At 37.5% G+C, this 18670-nt stretch overlaps 1 protein-coding gene across 2 annotated transcripts; it reads left to right on the top strand.

Moving 5' to 3' along the window:
- Positions 1 to 1203: 1203 nt before the first annotated feature.
- nr1h4 (nuclear receptor subfamily 1, group H, member 4) lies at positions 1204 to 18595 on the top strand. Of its 2 annotated transcripts, XM_055174000.2 has the most exons (10): positions 1204 to 1363; positions 4026 to 4204; positions 5397 to 5771; positions 9339 to 9479; positions 9827 to 9963; positions 11262 to 11354; positions 11584 to 11683; positions 13547 to 13693; positions 16992 to 17105; positions 18041 to 18595. In XM_055174000.2, the coding sequence occupies exons 2-10, from the start codon at positions 4108 to 4110 to the stop codon at positions 18277 to 18279; spliced, it is 1443 nt and encodes a 480-aa protein (XP_055029975.2). In that variant the 5' UTR covers positions 1204 to 1363; positions 4026 to 4107; the 3' UTR covers positions 18280 to 18595. The 2 variants fall into 2 exon arrangements, with proteins under 2 accessions (XP_055029975.2, XP_055029976.2); XM_055174001.2 differs by lacking the exons at positions 1204 to 1363; positions 4026 to 4204 and adding an exon at positions 4500 to 4684.
- The last annotated feature ends 75 nt before the right edge of the window (positions 18596 to 18670 follow it).

The following is an 18670-nucleotide window of genomic DNA, read 5'->3' as shown; positions in this document are numbered from 1 at the left end:
AAGAGTTTGTTCAAAGTCAAATTAATTTTAAACATTAACAAGTCTCTATCTTTACAGAACAAAACCATACAATAACAACCTCATGCAAAGCATTCTGGGAACCAGAAATCATCAGCAACCTTTTTCTGTTTTTTGCTTCAGATTTTGTTTCCCAGAATGTTTTGCTTGATGCTGTTTTTTAGTTTTACCCTGCAAAGACAAAGACCCGCAAATGTTAAATGTTCATTTAACTTTGAACAAAATGTTGCCAGTAAATAACAAACCCAAATCTACGGTAAATTACCGGCAACCCAGCTGCAATTTCTACGGATTTTTTTACAGTGTGGGGCAGTCCGCTTTAAAAGATCATATATGTACCATTTAGTTATACATATATGCACCTTTGATGTAATATGCACTCTTTGGTATACATGTACCTCTAAGATACTAATATGAACACTGTAAAAAAATTCTGTAGAAATTACAATGTTATTGCAGCTGGGTTGGCGGTAACTTACCGTAGATTTAAATTTATGTTATTTACTGGCAAGAGTTTGTTCAAAGTTAAATACATTTTTAATATTAACAAGTCTTTATCTTTACAGAATAAAACTATACAAAAACAGCCTCATATAAAACATTCTGGGAACCAAAAATCCTCATCAACCTTTTTCTGTTTTTTGCTTCAGATTTTGAATGTTTTGCTTGATGCTGTTTTTTTAGTTTTACTCTGTAAACACAAAGACTTGTAAATATTTAATGTTCATTTAACTTTGAACAAAATGTTGCCAGTAAATAACATACATTTAAATCTACGGTAAGTTACCAGCAACCCAGCTGCAATAACACTGTAATTTCTACGGATTTTATTTTGCAGTGTGTACTTTTTGATAGAGTACTGCCCCAGTGATAGGGACCATTTTGACCTTTTTTCTGACAGTGTGGGTTAAAACAACTCAGCATTTTTTACAGACCAAACAATTGTAACAGACCAAGTTCGTGTTAATGTGATCTGTCTGAAGAGATAAATTGCAAAAGAGGTTAGCACGTAATACACAAACCCTATTAACTGTGTTTACATGCGAGTAAGAAGAGGGATTTGTTATCTCTCTTTCGCTCTATTAAGGAGGTAATGCTGCATTTGCAGGCCAGTCAGCCAAAGTTTGAAGCTGATGTGAGAGGGAGGGAGGAACTGTTAGTGCTCATGAGGAGAAACAGAAAGTTTAATTAATAACCACTGTCCCTTTTCCCCATGACCCCATCCGCTCACAGAACTGTGTGGTCGCTACACAGAAACAGCCCTATTCCCATTTCTAATTATTGGTTGTGTCAAATATTGCAGCAAGGCTCAGGAGTGTGCGGTTTGTCTCTAGTACAGCAAAAGGTAAGAATATAACATTTATGATGTGTTTCGGTAAAACAAATCAACTGTGATAGCCTGCTATTACTTTTGATGGTGTAAAGAGGCTGATTTATGGATTTGAAATGGCACTGTATGCTATGGAGAACCTTCGTGTGTAATTGCATTTCAGCCCCTGGGAAATTATACACTGGATTATAAGTAGTATTTTATATATTAATTATATATATATGAAAGTCTTTCAGGGGTATTTCTGGTTGAGTTTGGTATCAATCAATATTGTTAATAGATGAGGCCTGGTGCCATAGTAACAACCTGACATGTTAATAATAGCAAATTTACACTTGTCCACAAATCTTAAACCATAGTTCTGTGACTTGCCTTATTCTCTTATATTATTTACTGTATTTGTACCTTGGGAAATTCATAGTAGGCTACTGCACTGTTGAAATAAAGCTGTCACTGTGGCTGAGCTTATTTAACATCCAGATATTATATATATATAGTTAAATTAATATATAAGTCAATTCAACCTACAATCTTAAGTTTTGATCTGTGATAAAATGACATAACTTATAAAACAATTGTTTTTTAACTTAATTTGTGACAAAAAGTCACTGCATTGACATTATGTTTTGACATCAGGCCAAAGTTGGGTTTCGACGTCAAAAAGACATTGGTTTCTGACATTAGAAGTCGTTGGGTTTTGACGTAAAACTGACGTTGGGTTTTGACGTAAGACTGACGTTGGGTTTTAATGTCAGAAGACGTTGGGTGAAGTCAAGACATTGGTTTTTGATGTCAGAAACATTGGGTTTTGACGTCAGGAAGACTTTGGGTTTTGACATTAGAAGACGTTGAGTTTTGATGTCAAAGGAAGTTGGGTTTTGACGTCAAAAAGACATTGGTTTCTGACATTAGAAGTCGTTGGGTTTTGACGTAAAACTGACGTTGGGTTTTGACATAAGACTGACGTTGGGTTTTAACGTCAGAAGACGTTGGGTGAAGTCAAGACATTGGTTTTTGATGTCAGAAACATTGGGTTTTGACGTCAGGAAGACTTTGGCTTTTGACGCTAGGAAGACGTTGGGTTTCAATGTCAGGAAGCCGTTGGGTTTCGACGCCAGGAAGCTGTTGGGTTTCGACATCAGGGAGACATTGGGTTTTGACGTCAGGAAGTCAATGGATTTTGACACCAGGAAGACGTTGGGTTTTGACGTCAGGAAGATGTTGAGTTTTGACGCCAGGAAGATGTTGGGTTTTGATGTCAGGAAGACGCTGGGTTTTGACATCAGGGAGACGATGGATTTTGACACCAGGAAGATGTCAGGAAGATGTTGGGATTCGACGTCAGAAGACGTTGGGTTTCGACATCAGGAAGACGTTGGGTTTTGACGTCTTCTGACGTTGGGTTTTGATGCCAGGAATATGGGTTTTGACGTCAGGAAGACGTTGAGTTTCGACTTTAGGAAGACGTTGGGTTTCGATGCCAGGAAGATGTCAGACATTGGGTTTCGATGCCAGGAAGATTTTGGGTTTCGATGTCAGAAGACGTTAAAGGCGGAGTCCACGATGTTTGAAAAACGCTTTGGAAAAGGAGACGGGCCGACTACCAAAACACACTTATAGCCAATCAGCAGTAAGGAGCGTGTCTACTAACCGACATCCTTGTCGGGTTGCGTATGTGTGGGGCGGGTCTATCAACCGAATATCCAGATTCTATTGGGGTAGGGGCGTGTTTGTTTAGGTGATTTCAAATATCAACATTGGCTTTCAAACATCGTGGACTCCGCCTTTAAGTTTTGATGTCATAAAGACATTGCGTTTTGACGTCAGAAGACATTGGGTTTTGACGTCAGGAAGACGTTGGGTTTTGACGTCAGGAAGACGTTGGGTTTTAACATCAGAAGACGTTGGGTTTTGACGCCAGGTAGGCATTGGGTTTTGACGTCAGGAAGACGTTGGGTTTTGACGTCAGGAAGACGTTGGGTTTTAACATTAGAAGACGTTGGGTTTTGATGCCAGGTAGGCGTTGGGTTTTGACGTCAGAAGACGTTGGGTTTTGATGCCAGGAAGATGGGTTTTGACGTCAGGAAGACGTTGGGTTTTGACGCCAGAAAGACGTTGGGTTCCAACGCCAGGAAGAGAGAGCAAAATAAGCAGAACTGGAATTAGAGGAAAGGCCATTGGGGGCATGCGTTCAGTTTTGGTTAAACAATCACAGCCATTTTGAAGGATTTCTTGTAATGTTTTGCTCTCTGGAATTATATAAGTGACTTCTGCAGAGTATAATTCCTTTAACACAAGACTTTAAAAGGATAGTTCACCCAAAAATGAAAATTCTGTCATCATTTACTCACCCTCTTGTTGTTCTAAACCTGTATGAGTTTCTTTTACGTTGAACACAAAAGAAGATATTTTGATAAATGATGGAAAACACAGAGTTAACAGTACCCATTCAATTCAATAATATTTGTTTTGAGAATATAAGTTAATGATGATAAAACCTCCATTACATAATTAACATTTTCATTTTTAAGCACATAAATGAGTGTGTAACAAATTGATATTAAAGGACGTTCATCTTATTTTAAATCTATAACATTTTCTTCAACATAACTGTAATAAAACAGAATGCAAGGTAAAAAATACCTTTCCCATAATTAATTGTGATTGTGTCTTAAAGAACCCAGATTAACCCCATCACTTCTGGACTGAGGGATCAAGCGATACTCTGTCCCTGGTGCTGAGATAACACAGCCTTCTGAATGAATGAGTGGCTGGGCCATGACGTCAATGTGGTGGGACCTCTACAGATCCCACCCAGTGATGGGTTTCCCCTATCTGAGACCTCCCACTTTTTTGGTGAGTATACTTCTACAAATCCCAACATGGTGGTATGCTATGTTATATATTCAGTGCAATTGGTAAAACATAGACAATACTACAAAATATATAACTATAAAAGTAAACAGATGTTACTGGTTACAGATTTCTGTTGTGAATAGAAGCAAAAAAACTCACTTTTATTTTACAATCAAAGGTCAGCAAGTTCCAATCAGAACATTTATAAAATAAGATGCAAGGTGTAATAAGACAGAAAAATGCTGTGACTGTCAGGTTAATGAACAACTATAGTGACCTTTGTTCCCACTTGTACATTTGAGGCATGTAAAAGTGTTCTGGAACAGTAAAATATTGTGAAAAGAAGAGTCAGGCTCACATTAGACGTAATGCCGAAGTGTTAAAGGAGCACAGCTTGATGGTTAGGAACCAATACAGGGCATCAGTACCCTTACTGGGTCACATGCAGTGACATGTCCATGGTCCGGAAGAAAGCTCCAGGTTAGTACCATCTAATAAAGTATGTGTCAGTGATGATTCAGTGCTTGTAAGGAATTATCTGTAGTCTTAATTATGCCATTGCATGATATGGATATACGGTATAGGACAGAATTTTACAGTAGTATGTCGTTTTTAATTAAATGCTAGTTTATCCTAATTATGAAGTACAGTTATTCATTGGTAGCGAATGAAATACATTTAGGACTATATTTTTGTAACACTTAACATACAAACATTAAAAAACTTAAGAGTTGGAAAGAGTTATTCAACTATTAAAGCCAAATCTGTAAGTTTTTCTTAAGCCTACCGCCAACAATCTTAAAGTGCATTGGTCTGTTAAACTGAAGAACTTAAGTAATAAAATATTATACAGTTCCATAGACGTCACAATTGTTGGTTAATGTTTCCTTTTGTTTTATTTCTGGGTGTGTTGGACTTCTGTGCTAGAGAAGACAGCCATATATCAGATTAAAATCAGATAAGAGACTCCTGCTACTAGTTTAGATATGGTTTATTATAATCAGGTGATGGGGATCACTGCATACTCAAAGAAACAGTATCTCCATGTGTTGTAGTTTCCCTAATTGTTGTGTTGGCATAAAACCTATTAGCACTTACGCGAGGCTAAAACACTATGGTGAACTTGAGCTTTGTATCTCCATGACGCGTGTAAACTGACAACCGTGGTTCACTCCTGCCATCTTCTCTTTAGATATTCTGGCAGAACAGAACAGTCCCTTACTGCAGGACCAGGAGGTCATGCCCTTCGCCAGCTATCCCAGCATGCAGTTCACCTCGGTGGAACCCTGTATATCATCACCCTCGTACTACCCCAATCAGCACTGTTACCCACAGTTTAGCGGGGAGGATTGGTACACACCGTCTGCTGTGTTTGAGATGAGGAAAGGACCTTTGGAGGGTGGTTTTGACAATGAGATGGAGCCTTGCCCTGTCGTTCCAACTGTATGTAAGAGGTCCAGACACGCTCCTCACTCCGGAAAGAGTAAAGGCGAGGAATTGTGCGTGGTTTGTGGAGATAAAGCATCAGGGTATCACTACAATGCACTCACGTGTGAAGGATGTAAAGGTGAATGTCCTAATTTACTGAAAAATAAATCCTTATTTATTTATGACCCCTTACTGTGCCAGGTCTTACAACGTAACCATGGCTGCGTACTTATGAAGGAAATAATAAATGACACAGAACCCCCGGCGCTAATTTTAGCTCTGGGTGAATGACTGCAAGTGTAATTCCACCTGTGCATGGACAATGCCCAAAGGGCAGATGCTGGGCTATGTGTCCCGAGTCCCATAGGCTTGGCTGCGTTTGGTGCTCCTTCACGCTGGGTCTGGATTGGGTTCCCTCTCAACTTTCTGCTGAATAATGATGCGGGCAACCAGACCCACATGCTGCCATGCAAAGTTAATGTGTGTCATTGTGCTCACGGGCACATGCGGGAATTATAACCTGTTCCAAAAACAACTGCATGTTTGTCTGCTGACTAATTGAAAAACGAGTATCTGAGAGTATCTGTGTTACAGTACTGAATGTGATGTCTTTAAACATTACACTATACGTTACATGCATGGCGATGAAGCTATTCCTTGATCTGTGTTTACAAAGCGGCCATAACAGTTTAGCCTAGCACCTGCTAGTACTTTTGCTTTTGGTAGACGTTTTTTATCCAAAACAACTTCAGGTGTACATATGTTCCATGGGAAACCCAAATCTTTGTGCTACTCACAAAATGCCCTGCCATTTGAGCTACAGGAACACAAATTTATCTTGCATCTGAAGAGGAAATACATTACAGAGCACATAATAGAGTGAATAGAGTGTTCATGTATAACTTAATTGGTAGAGCATTTTGTTAGCAGCACAAGGTGGAATGTTTAATTCCCAGGAAATACTGATCAAATAAACCGTTTGAATGCACTGCAATTTGTTTGGATAAAAGCATCTGCCAAATGCACAAATGTAAATGGATATACAGTCTTTGGCTACTGCTCCTTTGCGAGGCTTTGTTTCTGAATGGGTTTTGTAAGGCTATTAACGCCATCTAAAATGTCAAAGTATGACATTTCAAGGTGATTTGGGAAGGGAAAAAATGGAATTCTGAATAATTCCAGAGAACAGTGCTGGACAACAGGATTCCAAAGAGTTTAATTCATCATCAGTTTTACATCATAATTTTACAGCATGATTCATGTCCTTTAAAAAGGGTAGTTTACCCAAAATGTAAAGCTTTGTCATTATTTACTCAGACCTCATTTTATTTCAACCCCCAATGTCTTAAAAGTAAAACAACTAAAAAGTGTTGTTTGGGGTTTACTGATTATTATGGAAGTGAATGGTGACCACCTGAGTCATCATCCACTCCCATAATAACCAGAAATCCCTTCAGAATGATCCAAAAGTGTTACACAGATAACTTCACCCAACTTCTGTTATGTATTTTAGGTGTTCTGAAGACATTTCCTCCTGTTCTTGTGATTATCGTTGTTGTTTCATACTATTTTCAAAGGAACGGGCCGACTTTTTGGGACGTTAGCTTATTGACCATATCCAGTGGTGACTTCTTTTTTTGAGGGCGCTCAATGCAAAGTTCGCCATAACGTGTATGTAGCGATCCCCGTCATGAGTGTGGTTCGTAATTTGTGTATGTATCTGTTCTGCGTGTCGAGCGATCGTATGCGTCAAGTGTTTTGTCAAAATAAGTGCCTGCTGCAGACGCATCTAAAGGGTTTATGATAAAAGAAACGTGTTACTGTTAAGTGAGTGTCTTGTGTGTATTTTGTGAACGTGAGCGTCTCTTTTATCATAAACGGTTTGGACGCGTGTGCAGCAGGCACTTATTTTGACAAAACACCTGATGCACATAGGATCACTTGACGCACAGAAAACATATGTTGAAAACACGAGCAAAACACATGACACGCCGAACACTTATTTTGAATTTGCACCCCTCGGGTGAGCAGTCACGAGCCGCCACTGACCGTATCACCCAGAGTTAGATAAGTCCATACAAACCCTTTTCATCTACATGTGTCCTGTAACTCTGTCTGACGCACCCACCGCTAGCCTAGCTTAAAGGAATAGTCTACTCATTTTTAATATTAAAATATGTTATTACCTTAACTAAGAACTGTTGATACATCCCTCCACCATCTGTGTGCATGCACGTATAAGCGCTGGAGCGCGCTGCGACGCTTCAATAGCATCCAGCCCAGCCCCATCCATTCAACGGCACCATTCAGAGACAAAGCCAGAAGTGACCAAACACATCAACGTTTTTCCTATTTAAGACGAGTAGTTATACGAGCAAGTTTGGTGGTACAAAATAAAACGTAGCGCTCTTCTAAGCGGATCCAAAAGAGGAGCCACATTCCATGACGCAACAGCACCTTTGGGAGTACTTCGACTCGGCGCAGTAACACCCTCCCTCTCCCATTATGAGAGTGAGAAGGTGAGCGGACTTTTCAGGCGAGTCGAAGTACTACCAAAAGTGCTATTACGCCATAAAATATAGTTCCTCTTTTAAATCCGCTTAGAAAAGCACTACATTTTATTTTGTACCACCAAACTTGCTCGTATAACTACTCGTCTTAAATAGGAAAAACGTTGATGTGTTTGGTCACTTCTAACTTTATCTCTAAATGGTACCATTGAATGAATAGGGCTAAGCTAAATGCTATCGAAGTGTCGCAGCGCGCTCCAGCGCTTACGTGCACGCACACAGATGATAGAGGGATGTATCAACAATTCTTAGTTAGAGTAATAACATATTTTAATATTGAAAATGAGTAGACTATTCCTTTAACACAAAAATTGGAAGTAAATGACTCCAGCTAGCATACTGCTCCCAATAAGTGACAAATTGACGCCAACATTTTCCTATTTATATATTGTGATTAATATAGTCACAGCGTTTACAAATAACAAGGTCATATGAGACACAGCCATCTTTTAACTGTATACATACTGGGAACTATATTTTCAGAAGGCAAAGCACTGCAACTTGGGCGGAGTGATTAGCGCAACACTTGCGTGAACTCTCTGCTCCTCACCACGGGGTAAATCACTCCGCCCAAGTACCAATGCTTCAACTTTTAAGAATATAGTTCCCGGTATAAATATGGTTAAAAGATTATTTGTACACGGTGTGACTATACAAATCACAACATATAAATAGGAAAATTTTGGCAGTATTTTATCACTTTTTGGGAGCAGTATGCTAGCTGGAGCCATTTAGATCCAGTCTTTGGGCTAATCTAGGCTAGCGGTGGGTGCGTACGACAGAGTTACAGGATGCCCGTAGATGAAAACGGTATGTATGGACTTATCTAACTCTGGGGGATACGGTGAATAAGCTGAAGTCCCAAAAGTTGCCGTGTTCCTTTAAAGTTAACATCCCAAAAATGCCTAAAAAACAACTCAGACACAAAAATAGTGTGCACCAAAAAAGTGCCAGACCCAACTTTTTTAAAAAGTCTACCAAAGTTTTGGGTGAATTATTCCTTTAACAAGTGTGTACTTGGGTTTTATACCCCATATGCATCTTGAGCCTCTCAAAGTGAAAATGTAATGCTAAAGTTATGTTGCATATAAAATATTTCTCTTACTGTATGTTAATGTATATTTTATTACTTCCAGGGTTCTTTAGAAGGAGCATCACAAAAAATGCTGTATATAAATGTAAAAGTGGAGGAAATTGTGAAATGGACATGTACATGCGCAGAAAATGCCAGGAGTGTCGACTCAGAAAGTGCAAAGAAATGGGCATGCTTGCAGAATGTGAGAAAAATCATTGTAAACCAAGATGTACTGTATCTACCGAACTTTCTTTGCTAACCTTGCCCTCTCAAAGTTTACCAAAGATGAATATTATTAGCTTAGTCAAAGAGATTGGATGAAAAACAATGGCTCTATGTTTGATGCTGCTGTTGCTCAAAAATATTCATTTTATTATATAAATATTGCATGTATTTTAGAAATAGCATTTTAATGGTTTTGCATGTAATAATTTCCTTAACTTACATAACTGTTTACTAAACTTACGAAATTTAGTGGAAAATAATTACTGTGACGTCTGATTTGAGTATTATATATTTAATGCATCCATGTTGTTTTTGTATTCTCAGGCTTGTTAACTGAAATCCAGTGCAAGTCCAAAAGGTTGAGGAAAAACACAAAAGCCTCATCTGATGAAAGCATAGGGGATGATGTTGGTGACAGCAGAGATGCTAAACAGGTTGTATCCACCACAAAACTCTCTAAGGTAAGTTTGACATATCAGTCAGATCAACTGTTGAATTATTTATAAAACTATAGATTTTTATTTTATTGGCAAATCTTCATTCTTTATAGATTTATTTTCATGGTGCTTGTTACAGTATAACTTTGCAGGTATAATTCCAGTGTTCTGTAACAAGTTTTATTGAAGTGATATTTGAGGGTTAAAGGGCAACCGAGTGATTTTCTTCAGCATGTCAACATCTCTTAATCAACTCACTTATGCTCTTATTTACCTTTACCTCTTAAAGATTATATTACCGTATGGATGATTGTAAAATGCCTGTGTTAAATCTTCATGATGTCAAACTAAACTAGTTCTTAAAGGAAAACACCACTGCTTTTTCAATATTTTACTATTTCTTACCTCAGCTTAGACAAATTAATACATATCTATCTTTTTTCAATGCATGCACTTAATCTGTGTACAGCGCATTGTAAATGTATTAGCATTTAGCCTAGCCCCATTCATTCCTTAGGATCCAAACAGGGATGAATTTAGAAGCCACCAAACACTTCCATGTTTTCTCTATTTAAAGACTGTTATATGAGTAGTTACACGAGTAAGTATGGGGCACAAAATAAAACGTGGCGATTTTCTAAGTGGATAAAAGTGAGAGCTATATTGTATGGCGTAGAAACACTTGGTTTGCGGCACTTCACCCTCGGGCGCAGTAACATCATCACTCCTGACTACTTCCCTTCTCGCTCAAACTTCCGTCAACATTGCTGCGCCCGAGGTCGAAGTGCTGCAGACTGGGTGTTCTTTCGCCATACAATATAGTTCTCATTTTTAGGGCTGTGCAAAAATATCGACACAGCTATTGTGATACTTTTTTCCACGATAGTGTATCGATATTTCAATCTCTACTGTCGATATAATCCCTCTTTGTCGCTGTCCAGTTGTCTGTCATATACGGCCAATGTCTCAGTAGTTAGCGGGAGTGAAAAATGTCAGAAAATGTAAAAACACTTGCAGCTTTCGTGTGGACGCACTTTAACTTAAAAAAAAATCAGCTCTATTTTTTTACATTTTTAATAAAAAAAGAAAAAGCATTGCAACATATCACAACAGGCAACGTATTGTATTGTATGGTGATGACCTTGCCAATACCCAGCCCTACTCATTTTTTATCCGCGTAAAAAATCCCCACGTTTTGTTTTGTTTTCATTCTTCATATATGCATAGACAACTTCGCTCACTTTCCACAATGCCGAAACAGAAAAAACAATCAGAGGCATGTAGTGTATTTAATGAGAAAAACATGTATTTTCTACTTTCAGGAAGAACTAAGTCAAGACCAGCAGGCTTTAGTAACTTACATTGTTGATGCTTACAACAAACACCGGATCCCTCAGGATATGGCGAAGAAACTGGTATGTTTGTTGTTCATGTAATTTAACAATGAACTTTAAGCAATAAGCATCATTTTTAAACTTTACACCCAGTTAACAGTTTATTCTTTATTGCTTATTGCATTGCTACTGTTAAAATCAATATGCAACTGCTTGCTCTTACTGCTGGTAAATGATTGCTTAAAGCATTATGATATAAAACAGTGGTTTATTTGCATAATGATAATTCTGCCTTGGTGCCAATTCACAGTTGCAAGAGCAGTTCAATGCCGAAGAAAACTTCCTCTTGTTGACAGAGATGGCAACCAGCCATGTCCAGGTGCTGGTTGAGTTCACAAAAAACATACCAGGTATACAGTCCCAAATTTTAACAAAATATAGTTACTATAAGCTCGTTAACTGAAACAATAACTAAAAAATAGAAGTTATAGGTAACACTCTACAATAAGGTTATAGTCGTACTAATTAAATTATTGGAAAGTGTTACCAAAAATTATAATAATAGGGGAGAACCAGGGCAAAAGGAACACGGAACGAAAGTAACAAAGCGATTTTCTCTGAGCCCTGATAACATTTGCATACCAAACTACGACAGCATCTTAGGCATACAACCCCTGACAGAGCTGACAAATATCGCGTTATTCACTCACCGTTTTGTGAGTGTAGATCCAGAAAGGTGTTTTCAAGTAAATTTCTAAAGCGGTCATTTTGTTTTTATAACGCGTTGTGTTTCTGGTTTCATGTGTAAAGTATTGATCAATCTACAGGTTATTTAGTGCTGTAACACATCCTGAAGTTTGACCTCTCTGAGTTTTTCAAATAAAAGTAAATGAGGTTTAAAGGCAGGATAGGCAGGAATTATCTAAAAAACTTTTTTAAAAACTTGTTTAAACTGTCTTTATATACCAATACATAATTAAAATGTAAGTACTCTGAAAAAGAGAGTATAAAACTCGAGTGTCTGTAGACCTCTTACGGCTGTTTTAAACACAACTAATTATTTCCCTTCGAGGACGAAACAAATGATAGGCTTGGGCGACTATCACTCTCTCTCGCGACCATGGCACCACCCCTGTTGCTATGGGATCTGCCCACACATGCGCACACCCGATTGATTGGAACGTGCACGAGGCACTCTAGGAAGAGCAAAAGTACGGCAGAGAAAGAGCATTCAGAACTCACAGTACCTGCATATGCAGTCAGCGAAGGCAAACAAGGCAAACAAAGGAATAATTGAAGAAATCAAATGAGAGTAAATACCGCGTGGCTTTTCCTCGAGTTAACGATGCGGTATCGTCTCCGGAGTGTAGTCCTCATCAGAGTCAACAATGCTTTCATCACGGAAACTCTTACATGCAAAACACCATATATTTTATGAATCTTCCACGAAATTCACCTTGATCACAGTGTAACTGATGGTAATAAAAAAAAAACTTGTATCAATGCAATCTGTTTTTAACTTTGTCTTATAAATATAACTTGCTCGCTTTTTACCGAATCAAACAAAATATATTTTAAACTTTACCAGTATCGATATGCTAGCTTAATAGTGAGTACTAAAAGCCACCCTATTTGTTTATATTCATAGTGATAAAGTAAGGTGTATTATTACATGTGATTCTGACATGATGTTACTACATGCACCACGCTCCTTCCTCTCTCAGGTAAATGCTTCTCCCAGCAGAGTCATGTGTTTTGGGGGCGTGGCTTTAGAAGAAACCCAGAAGGGAGGGGGTGGAGTGAATGAAAATTAGCTGTGTTTAAAATAGTCGTGAGAGGTCTACAGACACTCGATTTTAATACTCTCTTTTTCAGAGTACTTACATTTTACGTATGTATTGGTATATAAAGTTTTTTTTTAGATCATTCCTGCCTATCCTGCCTTTAACAAAGTCATAGTCATGTATATTTAATAAAAACAAGTGTAACACAAAAAATCTATCTTGTTTTGTTGTGTTACTTTCATCCCTGCAGGTGGGGTCGAAAGTAACAATTCACTACTTATGTTTAAATTGAAATTTTACTGAAGTTGTTTTACATTACAAAATTCCACCTGATATTGATAGACCACACTTGTGAGTTACTAACCACAGCAAATATATATCTCTGTCTATAACATTTTCTTTTAAAATTAAGTTTTTCTGAAAAATGGTACTTTCGCCCCTGCTCTCCCCTATAATAAATTTATTGTCGGGTTCTTGTTTTCTGAGCAGGTTTTCAATCTTTGGATCACGAAGATCAGATTGCATTATTGAAAGGCTCTGCCGTAGAGGCGATGTTCCTACGCTCAGCCCAGGTTTTCACCAGGAAACTTCCCCACGGACACACGGATGTGTTGGAGGAGAGGATTAGAAAGAGTGGTACGTCGGTTCATTTCTCTTTCATATATTGCATCAGGATATTAGAGCATGACTCATGTACTTTTGAAATGTTCAGGACTCTGAAATCAGGAAGATTTGATTTTTCTTTTGGGTTTATATGTGTATACCTGTTGAGCCTCTCAAAGCGCACAACTTAAAGCTCAAAAGATCTGATCTGTACTGTACTGAAAGGCCTATCGTTAATAATGCAGCAACTGTCTGCCCTAAATAACTACAGGAAATTTGCCTTGATAATCTTGATAATACTGTGGTGCATGTTACATGTGTAAAATGAGACACTGAAGTACAATAGGGTTTCAGTTTCAAAAACGTCTACTGGCTGATTTCGAGGAAAAGCAATTATACTGTATACATACATAGGCCTACAGACTATCACTTATTAGTTCCTTAGCATTGTCATGCTTTACAAATATTTCTAAACACGCTTATGAATTATGAGTCCGTCAGTATCCACTGTTCCCTTCAGAAAAATTCAACTCAAAAGGCCAGACGGAGAAAAATAGATGCACTGTCTAAAGAGGCTATTGTCCTCTATCTAAATATCGAGAGGCGTATTGTCCTCCTCTGAGGCTCTCAGCATCTCTGACATTTCTCTGGCGTGAAGCGTGAAGCTTCCGTGATGCGACAGGTTTTTGCAGATTCTATTTTTGTGGAAAATTAGGACAAAGGTTATCCTTTTATCTGAAGGCATATGAATAAAATGTGAAATGAGTTTGAGTTATGTGATTATTTCATCACTTCAAAATAAGATCTGCAGACATCTTTTTACATTACCATACATTTTGTTTATTGCACTTCAGACCGCTTTCACATTTAGACGCTAAACTCGTGTTTTACCCCAGCTGCATTAGTGTATCTGTTACAACGTGTCACAATGTGAAGGCCGTCCTGATTGGATGGTCTGCAAACCGAACCCTCGTGGCCCTTCACACTGAATGGTTTACATCAGAAAAGAGCTGGGCTCTCATACCTAACAAAGTATGATAATTATATCAATCATTATAATAAGACCCCACACAAAACAGGAAAGCCCTTTAAAGCCAGGCTTCAAATAAACTGATATTGCAGAGAATCGCACTGAATGTGGAAACACACAGCTGCACGGCTCGGGCGCCAGATTCAGATCAGCTCATACCTCAATGCAAATGGAAAGCAGTGAGGCTGTGGCCCTGGTTGATTTTGTATTGCATGCCAGAATGAACTATAAAAATATGTTGGATGGTTTTAGGAGAAAATGTGTGACATTCAAAAAAATACATAGGACACTTAAGCATTTTTTTTCCACTAGGGGCCTTAACAAACTTCCAGGGGGACCTCTGTATATAATAAATATATATATATTTCTAGCTTTGTCAAACTCTAAAATAGTTTATTGGATAAAAAAGTTAAGTGGACAAAAGGGGGCCTTGAAATGAAAAAGGTTGAGATCCACTGTAGTAGCTTTGCTTTTATAAAAATACAGGCAACAGTGCCCCCCTGAGGCCAGAGAGTAAATGTCATTGAGGACGTTCACCGTGTAAAGCAGCTGGTCTGGTTTATCTTTCCCAAAATCATCATTAGCTACAGGCCCGGCTCCAATCTATTGGCCGTTAATCTGTAATGCTGTACTATATTAACAGACATGAGAATAATTCTTAAGAAAAACAGCATTTTTGATAAAATTTACATTTTTAGTTTGTAACAAGTTTGTTTTAGTTGATGTAAATAGTTATTTTAAAAGAACTGCCCATTTTTATCAAAACATCACAAGAATTAACCCAATTCTTACAGTTCATGCTTCACTCAAGTAACAAGTTTGTTTTAGTTGATTTTAAAATAACTGTCCATTTTTATCAAATCTAAAGTTACTTAATTGATACAAGATCTGTTAAGGGGTCAAAAATATTACAAATGCAAAAAGAGAGAATGTAAAATATAAAGTTTCTAAATAGTTCCAAAATATGTACAAAAAATATAAAAAATGAAGAAAACACAAACACAACAATAACAAACAACCCTAACAATTGTCTTAAATATATAATATTAAAAATATAGACATGTGAGATTAAAGCATTAAAGAACCCCCCCAATCCGACCGGCCCATCTCGAATATCACTTGGTCCACCTTTCCTCTCATATCTGGAGCAGGGCCTGGTTAGCTATCGCTATTAAACTCTATTGGTAATGACAGAACTTGCGACCATAGTTGCTTTTGTGAAACGCACGCTTGGTTAAGAGGTATGACGTCTGATCTTCGGCCCAGTAAAGCAGGAAATTATTATTAATTTAAAACATAACTAGAAGGTAAACATGAAATATGTATAGGTGTTTCCCACAGCATGGTTTAACTGGAAGGTAACTTACTATTGTATTTAATGGTCAATATTAGACTTTCAGTGTGTTTCTAAAAAACAGAACCCAGCCGGCATTTCAACGTTGATTTTTAAGCATTTTATTAACCTTTTGCAACTGTTTAGCATTAATTCTTGAAACAAGAACTGACATTATTTGAACCATATTTTAACATTGAAAGTCGGTCATATCAACGCTATCTCACGAGAATTCGTACATATTTTATGAGTTGGCTAATTTGTATTAATTCATACGACCACATTCATAAGTTTTTGTACGATTTGTGACGCTGAGGTTAGGTGCGGGGTTTGGTTTCGTGGTTGTTTTTTCATGAGAATCATACATTTTTGCACGATTAACTTCGTATGAATTCATATGAATTAGCCAACTTATATACGAATTCTTGTGAGAATTGCCTGCTGGGAAAGTAACTATGCAAATCTTGTAATTACAGTATGAGAATTAGTGCAGTTTTACAGGCAAGGGGTGATCAGAGTTTGAATTAAACACCGTAAAAAGTGAAAGCTGCTCTACTTTATAAAATTTTAAAAAACGTAAAACTTTAAGTGAAACATTTAAAGGAGCAGTATGTAAGAAATTTATATCAATTAATCATAAAATGGCCCTGATATGTCACTAGACATTAAGAAATCATTTTCATTTCAAATACTTATATCACTGATAACAGTGGTCCGGCCAGGATATTGTCATTTAAAGGTGTTCCTTTAGGGTGGAAAAAACTTTTTTTTTAAATACTTAAATTTGTCAAATATTTAAATATTTTCAAGCTAATTTTTTTTAAGTTGAAAAAATAATTTTTGTGTTTTAAAAACCATTAATGGCACTATTTTTTAAGCATACTTATTTGTTTGTTAATTAAATGAAAAGATCCTTCAATTTCCTGCAATACTGCATATCTTCAACCATAGCTTTATGTCCTTCACAGGGATATCTGAAGAGTTTATCACGCCCATGTTTAACTTTTATAAGAGCATTGGTGAACTGCAGATGATGCTGGAGGAACATGCTCTGCTCACTGTCATCACAATCCTCTCACCAGGTAACTGCATCAATGTCACCCAGATTTATGCATGTTTAGTTTTGTTTGGTTAGTTATTATTTCAGCCACATACATGTAGACAGTAAATGTCCATTCACAATACCCTAACAAGTTAAAGACACAACCAGTGTCTAAAAAAGTATTAAACTACTGTACTTAATGGGACACTCCACTATTTTAAAAAATATGCTCATTTTCCAGCTCCCCTAGGGTTAAACATTTGAGTTTTAAGTAATCAGATTCAATGGATTATGCTAAGATATGCTAATAGTGATACTGCCAGACCCGGAGATCAGCTGAATGGATTCCAAAACGGTAAAAATCAAATGTTTAACTCTAGGGGAGCTGAAAAATGTTCCATGTTGATGTAAATGAGCTTTTACAATTTACAGTTTCTAAGCAAACTAAATAACATTAAGCCAAAACATTAAGGGGAGTTTAGATTAATCCAGGACAATGCCTTAGTTATATTTTGACATTTTAAGTAGTTTTTACAAAAAACAATACTGCTGTTCTTGAGACAAAACTGTAGCACTGATATATGTTAAGATATGTTTTAAATGAATGCAGCACTAACATGTATTTTTGTCTGGGACCAGGATAAACCCTGTCCTTGAAACCGCCCCATAGAGATAAAGAAAGAAAGAAAAGAAGATATTTTATCTACTGTAGAAGTGTTCATGTATCTTTCAATGGAAAATTACTTCATGGTTTGTTTTTGGCACTCGATCAGTAACTAATAAACCCTTCAGAACTTTTGGCTTTCATGAAATGAATTTGTGCTGCTTCAGCAATGTTAAATGATTAATACGTAACAGGACATCAATAGGAACTCCAGCATATTTTTTACGCTTCAGAAGGTCACAGTGGAATAAGTTTGGCAAGGTAGAGTCGTTTGTTCCACGTGACCGCAACTTTGTCCTATCCATCTACAGACAGGCCGTATGTAAAGGACCAGCAGGCTGTTGAACGTCTACAGGAGCCTATGTTAGAGGTACTGAGGAAGGTCTGTAAACTACAACATCCTCAAGAACCCCAGCACTTTGCACGCCTGCTGGGTCGTCTGACCGAACTACGCACCCTCAACCACCATCATGCAGAGATGCTGGAGTCCTGGCGCATGAGCGACCACAAGTTCACACCTCTTCTCTGTGAGATCTGGGATGTACAGTGACAAAATCATGACAGAATGGGCAAAACCAAAGACTTTTACATACTAAGAGATGTGTGTTTACACAGTTGACTGTTGAAATATAAAAACTTAAACTGTCTTGTACACAGTAGCTACAGGTTGAACATTATTTACTTGTTTGGCTGCTAATCACCAGCCCTTCAAGAGGAGGAATTTGATGAATATTGAAATTAATATTAATATTTTAATGCATTGTAAATGTTTACGCAGTTGCCTTTCCTTCACTTAAGAATGGCATGTCTTTTTACATTTGTCAGTTTGTGTATTGTATGAATAAAATTTAAAACATTTTACTGTTCCCAAACCTTTACTGTTTTCAATAAGATATTATGTTGGTACTGTACGTACACTGCCAGAAGAAACGGTAAAAAAT

Source organism: Misgurnus anguillicaudatus, chromosome 15, assembly GCF_027580225.2.
Source record: "Misgurnus anguillicaudatus chromosome 15, ASM2758022v2, whole genome shotgun sequence".
Lineage (NCBI taxonomy): Eukaryota > Metazoa > Chordata > Actinopteri > Cypriniformes > Cobitidae > Misgurnus > Misgurnus anguillicaudatus.
The sequence above is the reverse complement of the archived record's forward strand: the minus strand, read 5'-3'. Positions and strand labels throughout refer to the sequence as shown.